Genomic DNA, 19,816 nt, shown 5'->3' with positions numbered 1-19,816 from the left:
GATAATCATTGCTTTGCAATGTGCATTAGCATGGTTCTTTCCCACAGGATGTAATGAATGTAAACACTAAGATATATCTAAATTTAAGGTATTAATACTTTATTTAAAACAAAACAAAACAAAAAAGTGTTCATCCGCACCTGCACAGTTACTTTTAAGAAAGTGAACTAAGGCAAGACTTTGCAAACTATGGCATTACATGTTATAATACTGATAGAGCGTCTTTTTACGATTTGTGAGAGATGTGAATGTTTGTCTTCAGTGTTTGTTCTGCAGCAGACTTTGGCCTACTCTATAACGGCAGTATCAGTCTTCTTCTCTTTAACCCCCCCCCCCCCCCCCGTTTCAAAGGTTTTTGTCGCTTAACTATTTGTTTCCTGGCGATTAAGAGCCTGAACCTCACAGTTGCCCTTTACTGCCACACCCACACAACTGGTGATGTTACGGATCGCTGCAAAATATGGAACTTATGGATTGCAGCCCAACCCTGCAAAAGTTTTGCATAGCTGAACCTGCTTATCATGATATATTGGCCCACAGTTTTGCAAAAAAAATCTATTGCTTTTTTTTTTTTTCAATCTCAGATTTTAAAAAAAAAAGCCATCAAAATGTCCTAAAAAAAAAAAAAGGTTGTATTGTAACTAGGAAATCCTTTGTTATTTTTTAAAATTAAACCTCACTGTATTGTAAGACATAATTTCGTTTTTTTTTTTACTAAAGTATGGTAAAATCTGGGCTTAGCACATCCTAATGAGAGACCTTCCTGTGCGCTAAGCTTAGAAGTTCTTCCACGTTAACCTAGTATTAACCAACTAGTTAATGCTTCCATGGTGCAACCCCTGGAAAACATTTTTTGAAGGAATAAATAATATGCAGGCTACTGCACGCAAACAGGCAAAACACCCATTAATCTCCAAATTCTAATATGGCGCCTTAAGTTGTGTACTCAAATCGGTGCACGCAGCCTATTTACGTGCACAATTGTTTTTAATCAGCGCTAATTGGCAATTAACGCCTCATAATTGGCGCTAATTGGCACTAATTAAAAGTCACATGCACAACTTGGTAGGCGCATTCTATAAAGTGATGCGCGTCAATTGTAGTGCATGGATCTGTAAAGGGAGTGTGGCCAGGGGAGGAGCTTGGGTGGACCATGGGCATTCCTACAAATTTCTGTTTACTGTTATAGAAGACGCTCGATGCGTGCACAGGTTAGGTGCAGGTATTTAGGTCTGGTTTTTCTTGGCCTAAAAGTTATAACACGCACTGGCACTTAGCACGATTCTATAAGGCGCCTAGAGCTTTTATAAAATCATGCTAAACAATGTTTTAGTTGGCGATGATTCTTTTGGGCGCCATATATAGAATAAGGCCCTGCACGTGCGTTGGGGCTTAATGTGCTTTAGTGAAAGGGTCCCTTAGTAAACAGTGTTATATTTGCATCACAGCTTTTGTTGCTGGAAGAGGGAAGAAGGGAGAATCTGATCACTTCCTTTGGATCTCAGAAGACCCACTCTTGGTCACTGCTGAACAGAAGAGGTCTGCTTTAAGAAAACAAACACATAACTAAACAAACATAAGAACCTATTAAGAATGTTGGAGTAACTTAATAATAGACCATTCATAAAAGCTACTTGCAGGCCTGAGACACGACACAGAAGATCTTGAAGAACTGGCAAACTTAATACATACTGTGGCCTACTACAGAGATTTTTTCATATAGAATCCTGGACAGGTACCACATCAGTTATCGCAGGAGAGTAAAGGTCCGCGTCACAAAGACAGATAACGCAGAGCGCCGTTGAGATGCATCCCGTATCCCGTAAGTTTTGTTCTAAGATGTCAGAACCCCACCCCGCCCCACTAGCTTAACTACAAGGATCGGATTTGTTCTTCGATCTCTTCAGAGCGGAGATAAGTCTTTATTAACTATACAAGAACAGTTCCACTCTTTTCAAAGTTGACGCAGCACCGCCTGGGATCTCGTTGTCTTCCACTTAAACTCCTAGGCAATTTCCGTTGGGGCGTAGTAGCATTTGATTCACAGTTTGCAATGCAAATACCCTGATATATCACTTACTATTAAGTATTTGATTATTATACCATTTTGTAATGTCTTTAAGGTGGTCTTTTTTTTTTTCTGTTTTCAAACTGGCATTGCCGGGAGCAGCGCAGAGTATATTTTTTAAGTAAAAGATCCTAGGAGTATAACTTAAGCTCTCTTTGCATGCAGCATTTCAATGAGGAGGTTGTTACAGGGCACATCCCCATTTAGGTGTTTGTAGTAGAGATATTCTTCAGCCTGCAAACTGATAGCCCGGATCTCAGGGAGTCGTAATAGCAGCTGCCCAAATTTGTCTGTCTGCTGTGGATAGTTGCACATGGTATAGTCCAGCAAGGCAGCATTCACTTGCTCCTGAACACCTTCCACCAGCTGGAAGTTCTCAAGGTTTTTAACATCTAGATTGGAAAAAAAAAAAAAAAGAGAGAGGGAGAGAGAAATAAAATTTAAATTGCATTATAATTCCCGTTTTCCAAAACCCTGTCCCTCTGAAAGGGCAATTCTATAACCTAGGCGATATAATAAGAAACAGAGGAGAAAGAATCCAAAACGTACTGACCAAAGCACAGCAGAAAAAAAGCAGAACTGGTGTGATAGAACAGAATTTATTAAAGGACGTCCTAGGCCAGTGGTCTCCAACAGCATGTGGCCCTCAAAGTTCTCCACTGTGGCCCTCAAACAGCTGAAATGCTCTTCAAATCCTATAAGTGTGCTATTCTATATATTGAAATATAAGTTGATTCGCATATAAGTTGAGACCCCTATTTTCCCCCAAAAAAGGAGGAAAAATGGTTGACTCGAATATAAGACGGGGGCTTAGTATTCAAGTGCATGCCCTGTCAGGATCTACACCCCGTGTCCCCTCTCTCATGCCCTCCCCTGCCAGGTTTTGCACCCAGCCCCCTTCCCTCCCTACCTTGCAAGGCTTTGCACTCAGCCCTCTTCCCTGCCAGGCTCTGAACCCAGCCCCCCTCACTCCCTGCCAAGTTATTCACCATTTCCCACCTTCCTTCCCTCTTCCCCCCTCTAGTTGTCTAATGGTAGGCCAGGACAGGAGGGATCCATCCTGTCTACCGTTCCAGCCGATACTAAAAATTTCCCTCCCTCCCTCCTTCGCTTACCTTTTCCCTAATGGTCCAGTGGTGTATCACACACTAGACCCCTCCTGCCAATCTCGCGGCCAGCAGCATACCCGGGCTGGCATGCAGGAGTGAGCTCTTCTAGCTCCCGCCCGGCCCTGCGTCACTCCCTGAATGGCTGCCGTGAGAGCCGTGAGTCCTACGAGAACTGGCAGCAGCCTTTCAGGGAGCGGCGCAGGGCTGTGCAGGAGCTTGAAAAGCTTGCTCCTGTGTGCCGGCCCGGGTGCGCCGCTGGCTGCTGGCCATGAGATTGGCAGGAGGGGTTCAGAGCGGGATACACCGCTGGGCCACCAGGAAAAAAGGTACACAATGGAGGGAGGAAGGGGGGAATTAATTGTTAGTGTCAGCTGGGACAGGAGACAGGAGGGATCGCTCCTGTCCTGGCCTAATGGCAGGCCTGCAGCAAATCTGGAAGGGTGTCGGGTGGTCACTGGGTGACAACCCGAATATAATAATAATAATTTATTCTTATATACCACCAGACCACGAATGGTTCTAGGCGATTCACAGCAGATAAGGCTGAACATTCAGCGAATATACAGGACGAGACCCTCATTTTTGGGCTATTTTTTTGGCCCAAAAATCTCATCCTATATTTGAATGTATACGGTAATTTCAATCTTGCCCACTTGATATAGTAGTTGCGAACAATCTCTTAAGTTTGTCACTCAAGTGTAGGGTTACTAGATGTCCAAATTTACCCAGACATTTCCTCTTTTTAGAGGTTTATCCAGGCGTCCAGATGGGTTTTCAAAAGCCAGCACTTTGTCCGGGCTTTGAAAACCACTGAGCTCGGGGCTGCGTCTGGAATGCATCTGCGCATGTGCAGAGGTGACGAGGTGACATCATGTGCATCTGTGCATGCACGTGACATCATCGCATTGCATCTACATATGCACAGGTGCCCTCCAGACATGGCCCCGAAGAGGCGGGGTTTGTATGGGGCCGGGGTTGGGGGGGCAGAATGAGGAAGGGCTATGGGTGGAATGGGACAGGGCCACACGTCCTCTTTTTTTTTTTTAAGGACAGAATCTGGCAACCCTACTCATTTGTCTCATTTTTGGAATTTTCTAATGCTGACAATCCAAAATAAAGTGAGTTTTTAAACTATATAGAAGCATTAATTTTCAGCGTGTAATACCCAGTATGAATAAGCAGGTGACGGTGGTTTACATAATTAGTATGTGCAAGCTTGAAATCTTCTGGTGGCCCTCAGAGCTTTCTTGTATTCAGATTGTGGCCCTTTGCATGAAAAAGGTTGGAGACCACTGTCCTAGGTGGTCATATTTATACAAAAATCACATACAGTACATAAATGTTTAGAATTAACTATACAGTGGAACTTTGGTTTGCGAGTAACCCGGTTTGCGAGTGTTTTGCAAGACGAGCAAAACACTCAGCAAACTTTTGACTCGCAAACCAAGCACTGCCCCGATAAACGAGCACTTACAGTCATTCCTCTTCCGTCTTCCGGCCAGCCTTCCGCAGGTTGGAGGACCTCTGTCTGGGCCTGCGCGGCCGGGTGTCGTCCCCCCCTGCGCGTTGCGTGTGACGCGCACAGAGTCAATCATTGGCATTGTGCGTGTCGTGCAGCGCTCGGCTGCGTGGGCTCAGGTGGGGGCTCTCCAGCATGCAAGGGGCATCCGACATGGAGGGCTGGCCGGCGGATGGAGGAGGAATCCCTCTGAAGCGGCACTGCGGGTTCTCTGGCGGCTGGCACATTAAAGGCATCCCCTCCGAAGCGGCACTGTGGGGTTATTCTTCATGATGAATGGAGGAGGCTGATGAGGAGGCGGACGGAGGAAACGGCGCTGCAGCACCTGGCCCCGACAGGTACATACCCCGGGTTCTGGAACCAATCGTTGCTGTTGCCACTATTGTCTATGGGGAACTTTGCTTTGATAAACGAGCATTTTGGATTATGAGCATGCTCCTGGAACGGATTATGCTCGTAATCCAAGGTACCACTGTATTAGTATTAGACCTTAGTATGTGTTAAATTAGATTAATAACTTGTAACATAAATTGTACTTAAATTATGGCAAATCCACTGCAAATTGTAACTTATTAACTGTATATTATCTAATCTAATCTAATCTAATCCTTAGGTTTGTATACCGCATCATCTCCACGTTCGTAGAGCTCGACGCGGTTTACAGTAGGAGAAATAGGAAGGAACTACAACAGAGGGTTAGAGGTAGAAGTGTGAAGAAAATTTAAAGGACTTGGGATGCCAAGATATAAGAGTTTCCTTGCTTCCTAAGTTGAAGGGAGACTTACATTTTATGTATGTTTAACCTGTAGCCCGTTCTGAGCTCTTTGGGGACAAAGGGATAGAAGATGAATTAAATAATTAAATAAATAAATAATGGCATACACGCCCATAAAAGCAAAAATTCGCCTAAACGCTTTCCTGCAAATACCTACTCATCTTCCGTAATGCAAGGGAGCATATACAGATGCAGAACATCCCTTACACGGTACACCGACAAATCCGCGCACGACAATTGCACTCTGACAAATGCGCCCCGACAATTGCGCGCACGGACAATTGAAGCCCATCAATTGCGCCCTGTGACCGAATCTGTCGTAAGTGGATATCCGGAAGGCCAAGGGACGGGGTCTGAAGAGTCTGAGCAAATCAGGGCCTTCCGGATATCCACTTATGTAAAGGGTTCCCATAATCATGATGTAAACTCATAGGAGGCTATTAAACTCTATGAAAGGAGCAAGCCTCAGGCAACTGGTGTTGGAACCGACAAGGGATCAGGCAATACTGGACCTGATACTTACTAATGGAGAAAGTGTCACAGAGGTCTCGGTGGGTGACACATTGGCCTCCAGTGACCACAACATGGTATGGTTCAATATCAGGAAAGGTTTCACTAAATCTACTACACTAACCAATGTCCTCAAATTCAAGGACACAAATTTCAAAGAAATGGGAGACTTCGTTCACCAGGCGCTACAAAGCCAAGAAGAAACCGATAACGTGGAAGACATGTGGTCGACTTTGAAAGCAACCATACAAGAAGCAACAAACCGCTATGTAAAATCAGTAAGTAAACGGCGAAGGAACAATAAGCCACAGTGGTTTACTGCGGAGATCTCAGACCTGATCAAGGAGAAGAAAAAAGCATTCATCTCTTACAAACAATGAGGGAAGCAGGACTCTAGAGCAGACTACCTGGCCAAATCAAAAGCCATCAAAACAGCAGTCAGGGAGGCTAAATTCCTCATGGAGGAGTCTCTAGCAAAGAACATCCAGAAGGGAGATAAATCCTTCTTCAGGTATATCAGTTTAGAAGAAAAAACTCAGGCGGGATTGTACGTCTTAGGAAACCAGACGGAGACTATGTGGAAAAGGATTCGGAAAAAGCCCAGCTATTAAATGAATACTTCTGCTCAGTCTTCACCCGAGAAGCGCCAGGGCTCGACCCTCAGCTACAGACAAGGGTTGGCTCAGTTGACCCGTTTAGTAACTTTGAGTTTACGCCCAGCAGTGTCTACGGTGAGCTGTCAAAGCTCAAGGTTAACAAAGCAATGGGGCCGGACAACCTGCACCCCAGGGTGCTTAGGGAGCTGAGTGATGTCTTGGCGGAGCCACTGTCCGCGCTCTTCAACCTCTCCCTTAGTACAGGCAGCGTCCCGTTGGACTGGAGGACGGGTAACGTCATTCCACTCCACAAGAAAGGCTCAAAGATGGAGACAGCAAACTACAGACCAGTGAGTCTAACATCGATAGTGAGCAAACTAATGGAAACTCTAATCAAACACCAATTAGATAAGATCCTGGATGAGGAGAATCTACGGGATCCCCGACAACATGGATTTACTAAGGGGAGATCCTGCCAATCCAACCTGATCAGCTTCTTTGACTGGGTAACGGGGAAGCTGGATATTGGGGAGTCCCTGGACATCGTGTACCTGGACTTTAGCAAAGCATTCGATAGCGTACCACACCGCAGGTTACTGAGCAAGATGAGTTCTATAGGATTAGGTAACACATTGACGAAATGGGTTGGGAGCTGGCTTGGAGGTAGGCTCCAAAGGGTGGTGGTGAACGGCACCCCCTCCGAAATGATGGAGTGATTAGTGGAGTACCACAGGGCTCAGTCTTGGGCCCAATCCTATTCAACATCTTTATAAGAGACTTGGCAGAAGGGCTTCGAGGTAAAATAACATTATTCGCCGATGACGCCAAACTGAGTAATGTAGTGGGCAAATGCACAACAGACGAAGATTCAGTGCCCGACAACATGATGCACGACCTACTCCTACTGGAGCGATGGTCTAGGACATGGCAACTCAACTTCAATGCCAAAAAATGCAAAGTTATGCACCTGGGCAGCCAGAATCCATGCAAGTCTTATACCCTTAATGGCGAGATCCTAGCAAAAACGGTAGCAGAACGAGACTTGGGGGTAATCGTCAGTGAGGACATGAAGTCTGCCAATCAAGTGGAGCAGGCTTCGTCCAAGGCAAGACAAATCATGGGCTGCATACGAAGGGGTTTCGTCAGTCGTAAGGTGGAAGTCATTATGCCATTGTATAGATCCATGGTGAGGCCCCACCTGGAATACTGTGTGCAATTCTGGAGGCCGCATTATCGCAAGGATGTGCTGAGACTGGAGTCGGTGCAAAGAATGGCCACCCGGATGGTCTCGGGACTCAAAGATCTACCATACGAAAAACGGCTTGACAAATTACAGCTATACTCGCTCGAGGAGCGCAGAGAGAGGGGGAACATGATCGAGACGTTCAAGTATCTTACAGGCCGCATCGAGGCGGAGGAAGATATCTTCTTTTTCAAGGGTCCCACGACAACAAGAGGGCATCCGTTGAAAATCAGGGGCGGGAAACTACGAGGTGACGCCAGGAAATTCTTTTTCACTGAAAGAGTGGTTGATCGCTGGAATAGTCTTCCACTACAGGTGATTGAGGCCAGCAGCGTGCCCGATTTTAAGGCCAAATGGGATCGGCACATGGGATCTATTTACAGGGCAAAGGTAGGGGAGGGACATTAAGGTGGGCAGACTAGATGGGCCGTGGGCCCTTATCTGCCGTCTATTTCTATGTTTCTATGTAAACCTTACCCTAACACTAGATACCAAGTGAATCTTTTAAGTGTAGTGGTGGTGGGGGCCACCCCCCCTCAAAAAAGAGGGTTACTTTGGAACCCTCAAAAAGACAAAATAGTATCCACCATCAGGGCGCATTTGACGAGTCACCTCACATTCAGTGTGCACAATTGTTGGGGCGCATTTGTCATGCGCGCATTTGACGGGTCACCCCCTTACACATGTAACTTAAAGAATATTGTAAGTTACGCACAAACCTTCCACACTTGGACACTTACACCAGTTCTATGGCTGATAAGTGCGGGAGCCTAAATGTTAGGTGCCTTGACGCCAGCTTGTGCTAGTATATTTTTTTTATTTATTCAATTTTTCTATACCGTTCTCCCCAGAAAGCTCAGAATGGTTTACATGGGTTTATTCAGGTACTCAAGCATTTTTCCCTGTCTGTCCCAGTGGGCTCACAATCTATCTAGTGTAACTGGGGCAATGGGGGGATTAAGTGACTTGCCCAGGGTCACAAGGTGCAGCGTGGGTTTGAACTCACAACCCCAGGGTGCTGAGGCTGTAGCTTTAACCACTGTGCCACACTCTCATAATGGAGCCTAGAGATCTGGGCTTCTTTATATAATAGACCCCGCTACTGTGCCAAAATGGAGGCACCCAGTTCTAGACTCAGCCCCTTAAGAGGCACATTAACCACTTGAAAGAAGGCTTGCTTTACATGCTCTGATTATATAGAAAACTCCAGTGCCAAATTTCCTGGGCAAAAACGAGGCCTTGAGCACCGTGCCTGCCCTGTTGAAATTTTTGCAAATACCTCAAATTAGACACCAGCAGATTCTGAACAAAGTCAACCCCTTTTCATACAACAGGAAGGGAAAGGTTGATTTCTAAAGTAAAGGTCCCTAATATATCACCAACAAAGCGACCCCAGAAGAAGACCTATTGTTAACCCATTATATAATTCCATATTCATTTTTTTTGACCCAAGGTGAATTCTTTGCCCATCATATGATGTAGTTAATTCTAATAATAAGTGACAGGTCTCTTGTTTCTGTTTGACATTTTCTAAATGGTTCGGAAAGCCTGTGACATGCCTACCCTATGCTAATGAACCATCTGGTACACTCCAATGACTGTCAAAATAATCTCCCTTAATAGAAGCCTTCTAAAATATATATCTCAGTGACTAATGATCTTTATAAAATATAATGCCCATTCTTTAGACAGAATGCATGATAAGATAGTGCCCTTTAACCTGCAATCAGTGCCTGATGCTGTTATTATTAAGGGTTGGTTTTTTTTTGGGGGGGGGGTTTGGGGGGTTGCCTACTGGTAAGCAAGCCTATTAATGCAGAGGAAAAATTGGTTAGTTCAGTATAAAATAGAATCTGACCATATGTTTGACAATTTCCTTTAAGGTCTCTTAAAATACTAAAATGCAAATGCCATGTCACATACTCCCAGATTCTCTATAGGTTGCCCAAAGTTGGGTACGCAATTTGGATGCAATTCCCAGATCCGTGTGCAAACCAATTACTTAATGAGGTATAACAATTAATAATTGTTGTTCATTGGCAGTCATTTGGAGCTATGCATAGACCTGCCCTATTCTACAACATGCTTACATATTGTGTGATGCTGTGGTTAAAGCTACAGCCTCAGTACCCTGAGGTTGTGGGTTCAAATCCACGCTGCTCCTTCCATTGTCTCAGGGATTTTCCTGTGCCACTGGGATAGACAGGGAAAAATGCTTGAGTACCTGAATAGATTCATGTAAACAGTTCTGAGCTCCCCTGGGAGAATGGTATAGATAACTGAATAAATAAATACTACTACTATTATTTCTAGAGCTCTACCAGACGTACGCAGCGCTGTATAGAGTCATGAAGGAGACAGTCCCTGCTTGAATGAGCTCACAATTTAATCAATCAAGAAGCTATATTTCATAGCACACAACTCAAAAGTGGCTAGGCTATGGGTGGGTCAGGTGTGCTACCAGAAATTATACATGATGTTATAGCCTTGAAGACATACATAAGCAGATAGATAGATTAAAAACCGACAAATCTCCAGGTCCGGACGGAATCCACCCTAGGGTATTGAAAGAACTAAAGGAGGAAATAGTGGAACTACTACAGCAGGTTTGCAATTTATCCCTGAAAACAGGCGTGATCCCGGAGGATTGAAAGATAGCAAATGTTACACCCATCTTTAAAAAAGGATCGAGAGGTGACCCGGGGAACTACAGACCGGTAAGTTTGACTTCGGTTCCGGGAAAGATGGCGGAAGCGCTGATAAAAGACAGCATCGATGAGCATCTAGAAAGGAATAAACTGATGAAAACAAGCCAACATGGCTTCTGCAAGGGAAGATCGTGCTTAACGAACTCATTGCACTTCTTCGAAGGAATTAAAAAGGGACCCCATAGACATCGTATACTTAGATTTTCAAAAAGCCTTTGACAAGGTACCCCATGAACGCCTACTACGGAAACTGAAGAACCATGGAGTGGAAGGAGACATACATAGATGGATCAAATATTGGTTGGTGGGTAGAAAGCAAAGGGTAGGAGTGAAGGGCCACTAATCTGACTGGAGGAGGGTCAACTTGGACCGCTGCTGTTCAATGTACAGTGGAACCTTGGTTTACGAGCATAATTCGTTCCAGAAGCATGCTCGTAAACCAAGTTACTCGTATATCAAAGCGAGTTTCCCCATAGGAATGAATGGAAACTCGCTTTGATTCGTTCTACCTCCTCCTTCCCCCCCTGAGGCTATCGGCGCTGCTCCATCACCCCCTCCCCCCCACTCAACCGGCTTCGCACCCCCCCGAACCGGCATCGCAAACCCCCCTCGCGAAGGCTCCCCCGCGAGAACCACATCGCACCCCCATGCGAGTGAAAGAAAGCTCCTGCCTCTTGCCTGGGCTGGGCCTGAGCATCTGCGCATGCTCAAGGCCGCCTGGCTCTCGTTCTCTCTGGCTCTCGTTTCCATGCTTCTCTGTTTTTCACCGCTTTGGAGGCAGCTTTCCCTGACCAACATTCAAAAGTTAAGTTTGGAGTCTTTTGCTGGGGGGGGGGGGGTGTTTCATAGCAGGTGTGCAGGTGCGGTGAGTTTATTTAAGATCCCATACCAGTTCTTATTCGCGGTTTCAATAGCAATAATGATGTCACTTTCTTCAAAACCGCGAATAACATATTGAAAAGTTATTCGTGGTTTTTCCATATTCGTGCCTATAGCCGGAACGTATCCACCACGAATACGGAGGGAGAAGTGTAATGGTTTCAGGATATCCACAATAAATATGCATGAGACTAATTTGCATACCCTGCCTCCATTGTATGCAAATCTTTTTCATGCATATTCATTGTGGATATCCTGAAAACTTGACTGGCCATTATTACTCACTGGTTTTTAAACATGCAGGATACTTTTGGAATTTGTAATTTGATTTGGATAAATTACAATGCTCCAGATTTATTCTTTTGTATGTCAGTCTATTTGTGGATTTTTAAAAAAAAACTTTTGTGAGGGGTGGATTTTTTTTTTTTAATGTAATATGCATAAGAAATTAGAAATTTCAAACTTTATTGACTAATAAAGGGAAAGTTGACGCCTCATAGAAAATCCTCTAACATTTTTTTCTTTCATCGGTGGTTTATTAACTCTTCCTTTATTATTCAATGAAGTTTGAAATTTCTAATTTCTAATTCATATTATACAAAAAAAAAAAAAAAATCCACACTTCTAAAAAGGTTTAAAAAAATCCACAAATGGGACTGAAAATCTTTTGCATGTGTAGACTGTCGATCTTTAGTCACCCTAAATGGTCTTTGATCAGATCAACTGCAGTTCCAGCCCAACAGAATGTTGAAGATGCTGGAACCCACACTGAGAGTTTGGACAGCTGATAGCAACACAGACAGAAGCAAACAGTCTCACCACTCCAGCAGCTGGAGAAATATACATCTTTGTATAGAGTGACATTTTATCAAATAAAGAGTTAAGAACATATGAATAACCCCACTGGGTCAGACCAATAGTCCATCTAAGGTGGCCAATCCAGGTCACTAGTACCTAGCCAAAACACAAGGAGTAGCAACATTCCATGCTACCGATCCAGGGCAAGCAGTGGCTTCCCCCATGACTCTCTCAATAACACACTATGGGCTTTTCCTCCAGGAACTTGCATAAACCTTTCTTAAAACCAGCTACGCTATCCACTCTTACCACATCCTCTGGCAACGCGTTTCAGAGTTTCAAAAACGCATTTCAGAGTTAAAAAAAATTTCCTCCTATTGGTTTTAAAAGTATTTCCCTGTAACTTCATTGAGTGTCCCCTAGTCTTTGTAATTTTTGGCCAGCATCTACCTCCCAACCATGGAGGCTGCAGTATATGCACTCTCTGAAGAAGAGATCTTTGAGATCTCTAGAGTTCATGGACTCACTACAATATTTTTATTTTTTTTTATATATATATTTATTGAATTTTCAATATAATCAAGCATAACTTGTACAGAAAGGAAATCCAGCAAGAAAGTTAGTAATTAAACATAAAACATCAAAAAACATCAAATATAAGCTTAATCTCTACTCAAGTCCTCAAATAGGATCCAAGGTGGATGATGGGCAAGTAATAATAAGAAAAATTAAATTAGATAAATATACTAGTAGACTGAAATAATACACCTTTTCTGAAACTAAGCACTCATGTTCCATCTTTCTCCAAACATGAAGTTGATAGAAAGGTTGTCAGTTGAGATGGCTCAAAGAAGACAAATTTATGTGAACGATAATTAATTACACATTTACATGGATGTCGCAAATAAAATGTAGCCCCTAGAGCCATAACACCAGGTTTCCTTAACAAAAATTCACGTCTCCTTCACTGGGTCTCCTTGGCCAAATCTGGAAACATCTGTATTTTACAACCTAAAAATTCTTTTTGTTTATTTTTAAAGAAAAGTCTCAACAACCAGTTTTTATCTGGCGCGAGCGCTACTGTTAAAAGTAAAGTTGCTGGTTCCGCCAATTCAATATTTTTATTGATCTTTTAAATGTCTGACATCTGGTGCTGAATCTGCATTTTGGCTATAAACCATCCGAGTTAGACGAGTTCATTCTCTGTTTAGTGCTACTGAGAAACTTCCTTTAGGGATCCTTTTATTAAGACTTATTAACCGATTTAGCAAGCGCGAAATACTAAGGCCTCCATTATATTCTGTGGGTGCCTTAGCATTTAGCGCGTGCTCAATCGGTTAATGCACCTTAAAAGGACCTCTTAGATTTGATATTTCAGCTATGAGTTAGAAGCGTGAGTGCTTGTGGCATCTTTTCTGTCCGATTCTCTCTCACATCCAACCACCCACGCAAAGCTTGCACAGTGGTTAATTTGTGACCAAATTGCACGGTATGACTTAAACATGGGTTGTTCTTTTTTGACCTTTCTACTATCGATCAGTTTATAGCAAAAAAATAGAATAAAAGTTTCAGTAGCAGTGACAGAACCTATGTGTTATGCATAATTTGAAATTAAAGTATGCTTCAGATTAGAACATCATTGTTTTTTAAAATTTTTTATTCATTTTTATAACTTACCTCAAATGTAACAAAAAGTAACATCATTTTAACTTAAATATATCACTTGAAATTCTATAATTAATCATACTCAATATATTTTATCCCATTCCCTCCTAACTCTTCAATATATCATAACACATATATCATATAATAAAGACTTTCCTTTCATTCAAAGCACCTAGTGAAAATTCAAAAAATTACCCCCTCCCCATTATTTCATTTGTACTAACCAGGGAAATGATATTTATTCATTGTAATAATTTGTTAATGGCCCCCACACATCTTGAAATTTATTAAAATTTCCTTTCTGAAGAGCTAATGTTCTTTCCATTTCATAAATATGACACACATCATTTTAATATGAATAGAAGGGTAAGACAAATCCAGTCACTTAAGGTTTCAGGATACCCAAATAAATATGCATGAGATACATTTGCATACAGTAGAGACAGATAAAAGAGGTATAGTCAGTTCACAAAATCATCAAAGAGCGAGCAAGCTTCTCCAACAAATCCTTTATTGAAAACAGCACTATATATATATATATACTAGTGTTTAAGCCTGTTACATTAACGAGTGCTAGAATATATGTCTGTCTGTCTTTCTTTCTGTCTTTCTACCTGCCCCAGTCTTTCTTTCTGTCCTTTGTCTATCTGTCTCTCTCCCTGCCCCTATCCCACTTCCCTGTGCAACAGCATTTCCCTCTCCCCCCCCCAACTTTCCTATGCAGCAACAGCAGCGGTATTTTGCTCTCCCTCCATATCCCTGTGAAGCAGTAGCATCATTTCCCCCTACCCCCCCCTTCCCTTCCCGCGGTCTGGCCAGCTCCCTGCCCCCCCCCCCTTCCCTTGCCGCGATATAGCATGCAGGATTAGTTTTAGTCTCTGTCCTCCCTGCTTTCCACCTCGATCGTAGGAAAAACAGCCCTACCTGCTGAAGTTTATTTTTAAGTTTAAATGTGCCATGGCGGCCCCTCTCACGATCGCCGCCTGCGTCGGAAGCCTTCTCCGACACAGTTGCGGCTCATGAGAGGAGCTGCCATAGCGGCTTTTAACTTAAAAGTAAACTTCGGCCGGTAGGGCCATTTTGGTGATGGAAGGCTGCGAAAACCACTGGGGCCACCGTTGCTGCTGCTGCCGCCGAGATAAGGGGAATTGGGGGAGCGGTACTGCTTACAAAGGCCGAGAAGAGTCCGTTGGAGGAAGACGGGCCTTAGTGGAGAGAAGACGGCGAGGCCAGCGGCAGCACTGCGCAGCGCTTTGCAGGCGGGTGAGCAGGCAAGAGGGAGGAGGGTGAGAAGAAGATGCTGTCAGGTGCGCCTGTGCCCCTCCCTCCAAATCAGCGGCAGCAGTGAGGAGGCACTCTAGCGGTGAGTGATGGCGAGGGGGGAGTTGCTCCGTGTTCTGGCCTGCCTCCGTGTTCGAAAATCGAATTCGGCACGGAGGCACATCTCACGGAGCCAGGAATCACAAAACTCTAAGTGTGCATGCGCGCTTGGAGTTTTATTATATAGGATATATAAAAAATTGAAAAGGAGTAGGGGGAGACTTTATCCACATGGTCTACTTTTAATCCTGAGTTAATTTAGCACAGGGTCCCATTTAGGGCTCCTTTTATCAAGGTGCGGTAGGCAGTTAACATGTGGAATACTGTGCGTTCAACCACCTGCCGCACTAGTCGCTAACACCTCCATTGACGAGGCGTTAGTTTTTTGGCTTGCTGCGGGGGTTAGCGCATGATGAAATGTCCGACGCGCTAACCCCCTTAGCACATCTTGATAAAAGGAGACCTTAGTGCAATGAAACCCCATGCTAAAATAACTTAATTTAACAATAGCCCACATTAATAACTTTACCCCTAAATCATAAAGAAAAAATTATAAATGAAAGAATACTAAAATTATAAGCTTAGAATTTTATTTATTTCATTTATAACGTAGGGCTCCTGGCTTTATCGCACTAGCCGAAAAACTGCCGCCTGCTCCAGAGGTGGCAGTAGCGGCTAGCGCGGCCGGCAAATTAGCGCATGCTATTATGCGCGTTAAACCGCTAACGCGGCTTCGTAAAAGGAGCCCCTAGCTATTATCAAGGCAAGGATCTAAATAACATACATATTCAGAAAACATACTACAGATAAAACAGATAACAAATTAAAAAAAAAAACACCTAGGGCTCCTTTTACTACGCTGCGATAGTGGTTTTAGCACGCGCTAAGTGCACGCAGAATTGCAATGCACGCTAGACGCTAATGCCAGCATTGAGCTGGCGTTAGTTCTAGCCACGTAGCACGGGTTTAGTGCGCGCTAAAATTCTGCGAGCGCTAAAAATGCTATCACAGCTTAGCAAAAGGAGCCCATAGGTTTACTGTTCATCGGAACCATGTAGAGCTGCATCTTGGGACCAAACCCGAAACTTTTTAATTCAAAAAAAGTTCGAACAAACAAAAGGGTTTTCAATGTTTTAAATTCAGAAACAAATGTAAGAAACAAGGGAGAGAGACATGTTTTTAAAACAATAAAAAATTTAAATTAAACTTTTTAAAAAAAATTTCAGTTCTCCTCAGCATCTGAAATAAATCAATGGCTGTGGAAAATAGCATTTAGAATATGGGGACAAATTTTTCCCTGTAACATAACATAATACTTCTTAACCATGTAACCATGAGTTCTACACGGTTTAGAAAAGATTATAAACTAAAAACAATTTAAGAATGACAAAAAAAAAAAAAAATTTGACCAAGCATTTTGAAAAGAGATAAGTTTTCAGTTGAGTTCTGAAATATTTATAAGAACAGGCTCCAAGCAATAACAATCGAAATTCTGTCGTGTGAAACTGCTTGGAATGTTAAAGTATGGCTCGGAAATGTCTTACTTTTTCAGCCCTGTACTGACGGAAAGGTGAATAGGATATGAGACTTTCTACTACAGTGGTGCCTCGCATAACGAACGCCTCGCACAGCGAACGCTGCGCACAACGAACTTCATGTCTTGCTTCCTACAACGAACTTCGTTTCACACAACGAAGTCGCCCGAGCTGCATCCTTCCGCGCAGGCACTGCGCTTAACTGCCCTCTCTCCGCCTGGCTCCCTGTGCAGTGGCGGACCGTCGGCTCGCAGGGGCCCGGCGCCTACTGCTGATGCGTTGGGGGGGCGGAGCTACTCTCGCCGCTTCCCCGATGCTAGAAAAAAAAAAAAAATGAACAGTCCCAGTTTTTGCCGCTGAGACTCTGCCCTCTCACTGTAAAATTAGACTCTACTTAGTCTGTCTTTAAATTTAAAAAATGTGTGTTTTAAAAAACAATTATGTTTTTAGATGTATCTAAATAAAAATAATAACCAAAAATTTATCTTTTTTTATGTCATCTTAGCATATTTTATGCTACAGAACGAATTATTTTTTTTAACATGTATTGTTATGGGAAAACGCGTTTCACATAACGAACTTTTCGCATAACAAACTTGCTCCTGGAACGAATTAAGTTCGTTGTGTGAGGCACCACTGTATTTTTATACGATGCTAGAGAAAATCTATTAACCATATAAAATGGAGCGGTACCACAGGAACTCAATTTCCCCGCGAGTTTTGACGCTGTCATTGTCCCTGCCCCATTCCTGTAAGCTCTGCCTTAACCACGCAAGCTTCAAACACTTATGATTTTAAAGTGTTTGAGCTTGTGCAGATGAGGACATAGTTTGCAGGAATGGGGCAGGGATGGGAAAACGAGTTCCGGCGGGGGATGGGGATAAATTTGTTCCAGTGTCATTCTCAAATGGGAGTCATCAGCTCTAAAAAGTGTCATCATAGAGGTCTAAAAAATACCAGGTATTCTAACTTCATTCTTAACAAGATAGAATATACATTAAGGGCTCCTTTTACAAAGCCGCGTTAGCGGCTTTATCGCAAGCACTTTTTTTTAGCGCGCGCTAGCCGAAAAACTACCGCCCGCTGAAGAGGAGGCGGTAGCAGCTAGCGTGGCTGGCAAATTAGAGCGCGCTATTACGCGCGTTAAACTGCTAACACGGCTTTGTAAAAGGAGCCCTTCGAGCTAGGTTCTGTAAATGGCACTCAAAATTTGGCGCTGAAAAAAAAAAAATTGGTGCTGAACGGTAATGTATAATGGGGCATTACAGCACTGGGACTCTTGATAGAAAAATGCATAGTTCTGGCATCCATGTTGAACTCTTGAGTGGAAGGAGTTACCAACTGAAACCAAGTGTAAATCATGGCAAGCAAGTTGGGATATGCATTACTCTATAATACAGTGCATATTTTAAGGGAATGCCCCTAATCTGCTCATGCCCCTCCCATGGCCATGTCCCCTTTGCAGATTTGCATGGAAAAATTTAGGTGGTACAGTGCTCCCCCGGTCATTCGCGGTATTTTCCAACCACGAATGACCGGGCAGGAGAGGGCAGCCGGAGAGGGCAACCAGAGCGCCGGCAAGTGAAGGAAATCACTCGCGGTATGCTCCGACCGCCTCTTCCTACACTAAAGTCGGGCCTCACCAATCAGGAGCTGCTTTGACACGCAGCTCCTGATTGATGAGGCCCGCCTTTAGTACAGGAAGAGGCGGTCGGAGCATACCGCGAGTGATTTCCTTCACTCGCCGGCGCTCCAGCTGCCCTCTCCTGTCTCCCCTGCTAAAAACCATATTCGCGGTTTTTCAACATTCGCAGGGGTTCCTGGAACGGAACCCCTGCGAATATCGGGGGAGTACTGTATTCTCTAAATGGGCACATAAGTGTTCTTTTTTTTTGGCATGGATCTGCAGTTTCTGCCTTGTTTCCGTAACTATCTTCCATTAGACTGCTTTTCCGTGCTGAAAATTTGGTGCGGAAGTTGGGCCTAATATATGGCACCATATATTGTTTTTTTTTTTTAATTGAAAATATTTTTACATTGTTGCATCACAAAGTACTCCAAATAATCAAACAAGAAAATCCATCTAGCCCACAAAAAAATGGAAAGAAACATATATTCATTTTAGGCTAAAAAGAAAACAATTAGGGGGAAATGAAGAACCCCTTCCCCTTACAATTAAGTGCAATTTTATTTATTTTAGTACCCCATTTTTAACTGAGAAATGACTAGATACAGATCAGACTTTTCTCCCCTGAATAAATGATTCTAACTGTAGTGGGTCCCAGAAAACATACCGCTCCTTTTACGAAGCCGCGGTAGCGGTTTAACGCGTGTAATAGCGCACGCTAAACCACCAGACGCGCTAGTCGCTACCGTCTCCTCTTGAGCAGGCGGTAGTTTTTCGGCTAGCGCGTGATTAAAAGTCGCGCGCGCTAAAGCCGCTAATGCGGCTTTGTAAAAGGAGCCCTTAAAGTGGTTTACATATATACAGGTACTTATTTTGTACCTGGGGCAATTTAGGATTAAGTGACTTGCTCAAGGTCACAAGAAGCAGCCCTGGGAATGGATCCCACAGCTTCTAAGTGCAGAGGCTGCATCTCTACCTCTAGCCCACTCCTTAGGCACATGATATAAAAGATGTAAACCATGTGCCTCAGTACATGAGTGCAGATCTTAAAAAAAGGAGGGGTTGAACCCAAATTTGGAAAATGACTACATTAGAAAAATGGGGGGAAGGGGGGTAGAAGAATCACGTTATTTTCTTTTGTTCATAAAATGGGAACGCTGATTTAAAAAAACAAAAACAAATAGATAAACATTAAATATGTTCATTACAACCGCAAAATAGGCCAAAAGCCTAAATAATCCTTCACTTGATTACATTGATTGCACTGCCAGCTATTCACATCTGGTAAAAAACTCCAAAAATAAACTTTTCCTTGGGTAAGTTCTGTCAAGGCTTGGGCTGATTCGGACTAGCTAACATACCAGAACACTGCAGAGCGCATCTGAATGTGAGGAATTAACTTGCTTTCAAAGCGCTAATGACATCTGTAGAGTGAACAAAATGTATTGCTACACTGACACCTAG

General features: G+C 43.4%; 1 protein-coding gene across 2 annotated transcripts in view; it reads right to left on the bottom strand.

The window, feature by feature from the left end:
• Positions 1-642: 642 nt before the first annotated feature.
• Positions 643-19,816, bottom strand: part of NR5A2 (nuclear receptor subfamily 5 group A member 2) — a 255,326-nt gene continuing 236,152 nt past the window's right edge. For both annotated transcript variants that reach the window (XM_033915244.1, XM_033915243.1), the window contains exon 8: positions 643-2,460. In XM_033915244.1, the coding sequence (XP_033771135.1) occupies positions 2,213-2,460 (248 nt within the window). In that variant the 3' untranslated portion in view covers positions 643-2,212. The remainder of the gene's footprint in view (positions 2,461-19,816) is intronic.

Source organism: Geotrypetes seraphini, chromosome 12, assembly GCF_902459505.1.
Source record: "Geotrypetes seraphini chromosome 12, aGeoSer1.1, whole genome shotgun sequence".
In the NCBI taxonomy this organism is placed as follows: Eukaryota; Metazoa; Chordata; class Amphibia; order Gymnophiona; family Dermophiidae; genus Geotrypetes; species Geotrypetes seraphini.
This window is presented reverse-complemented; position numbering and strand designations above follow the sequence as displayed.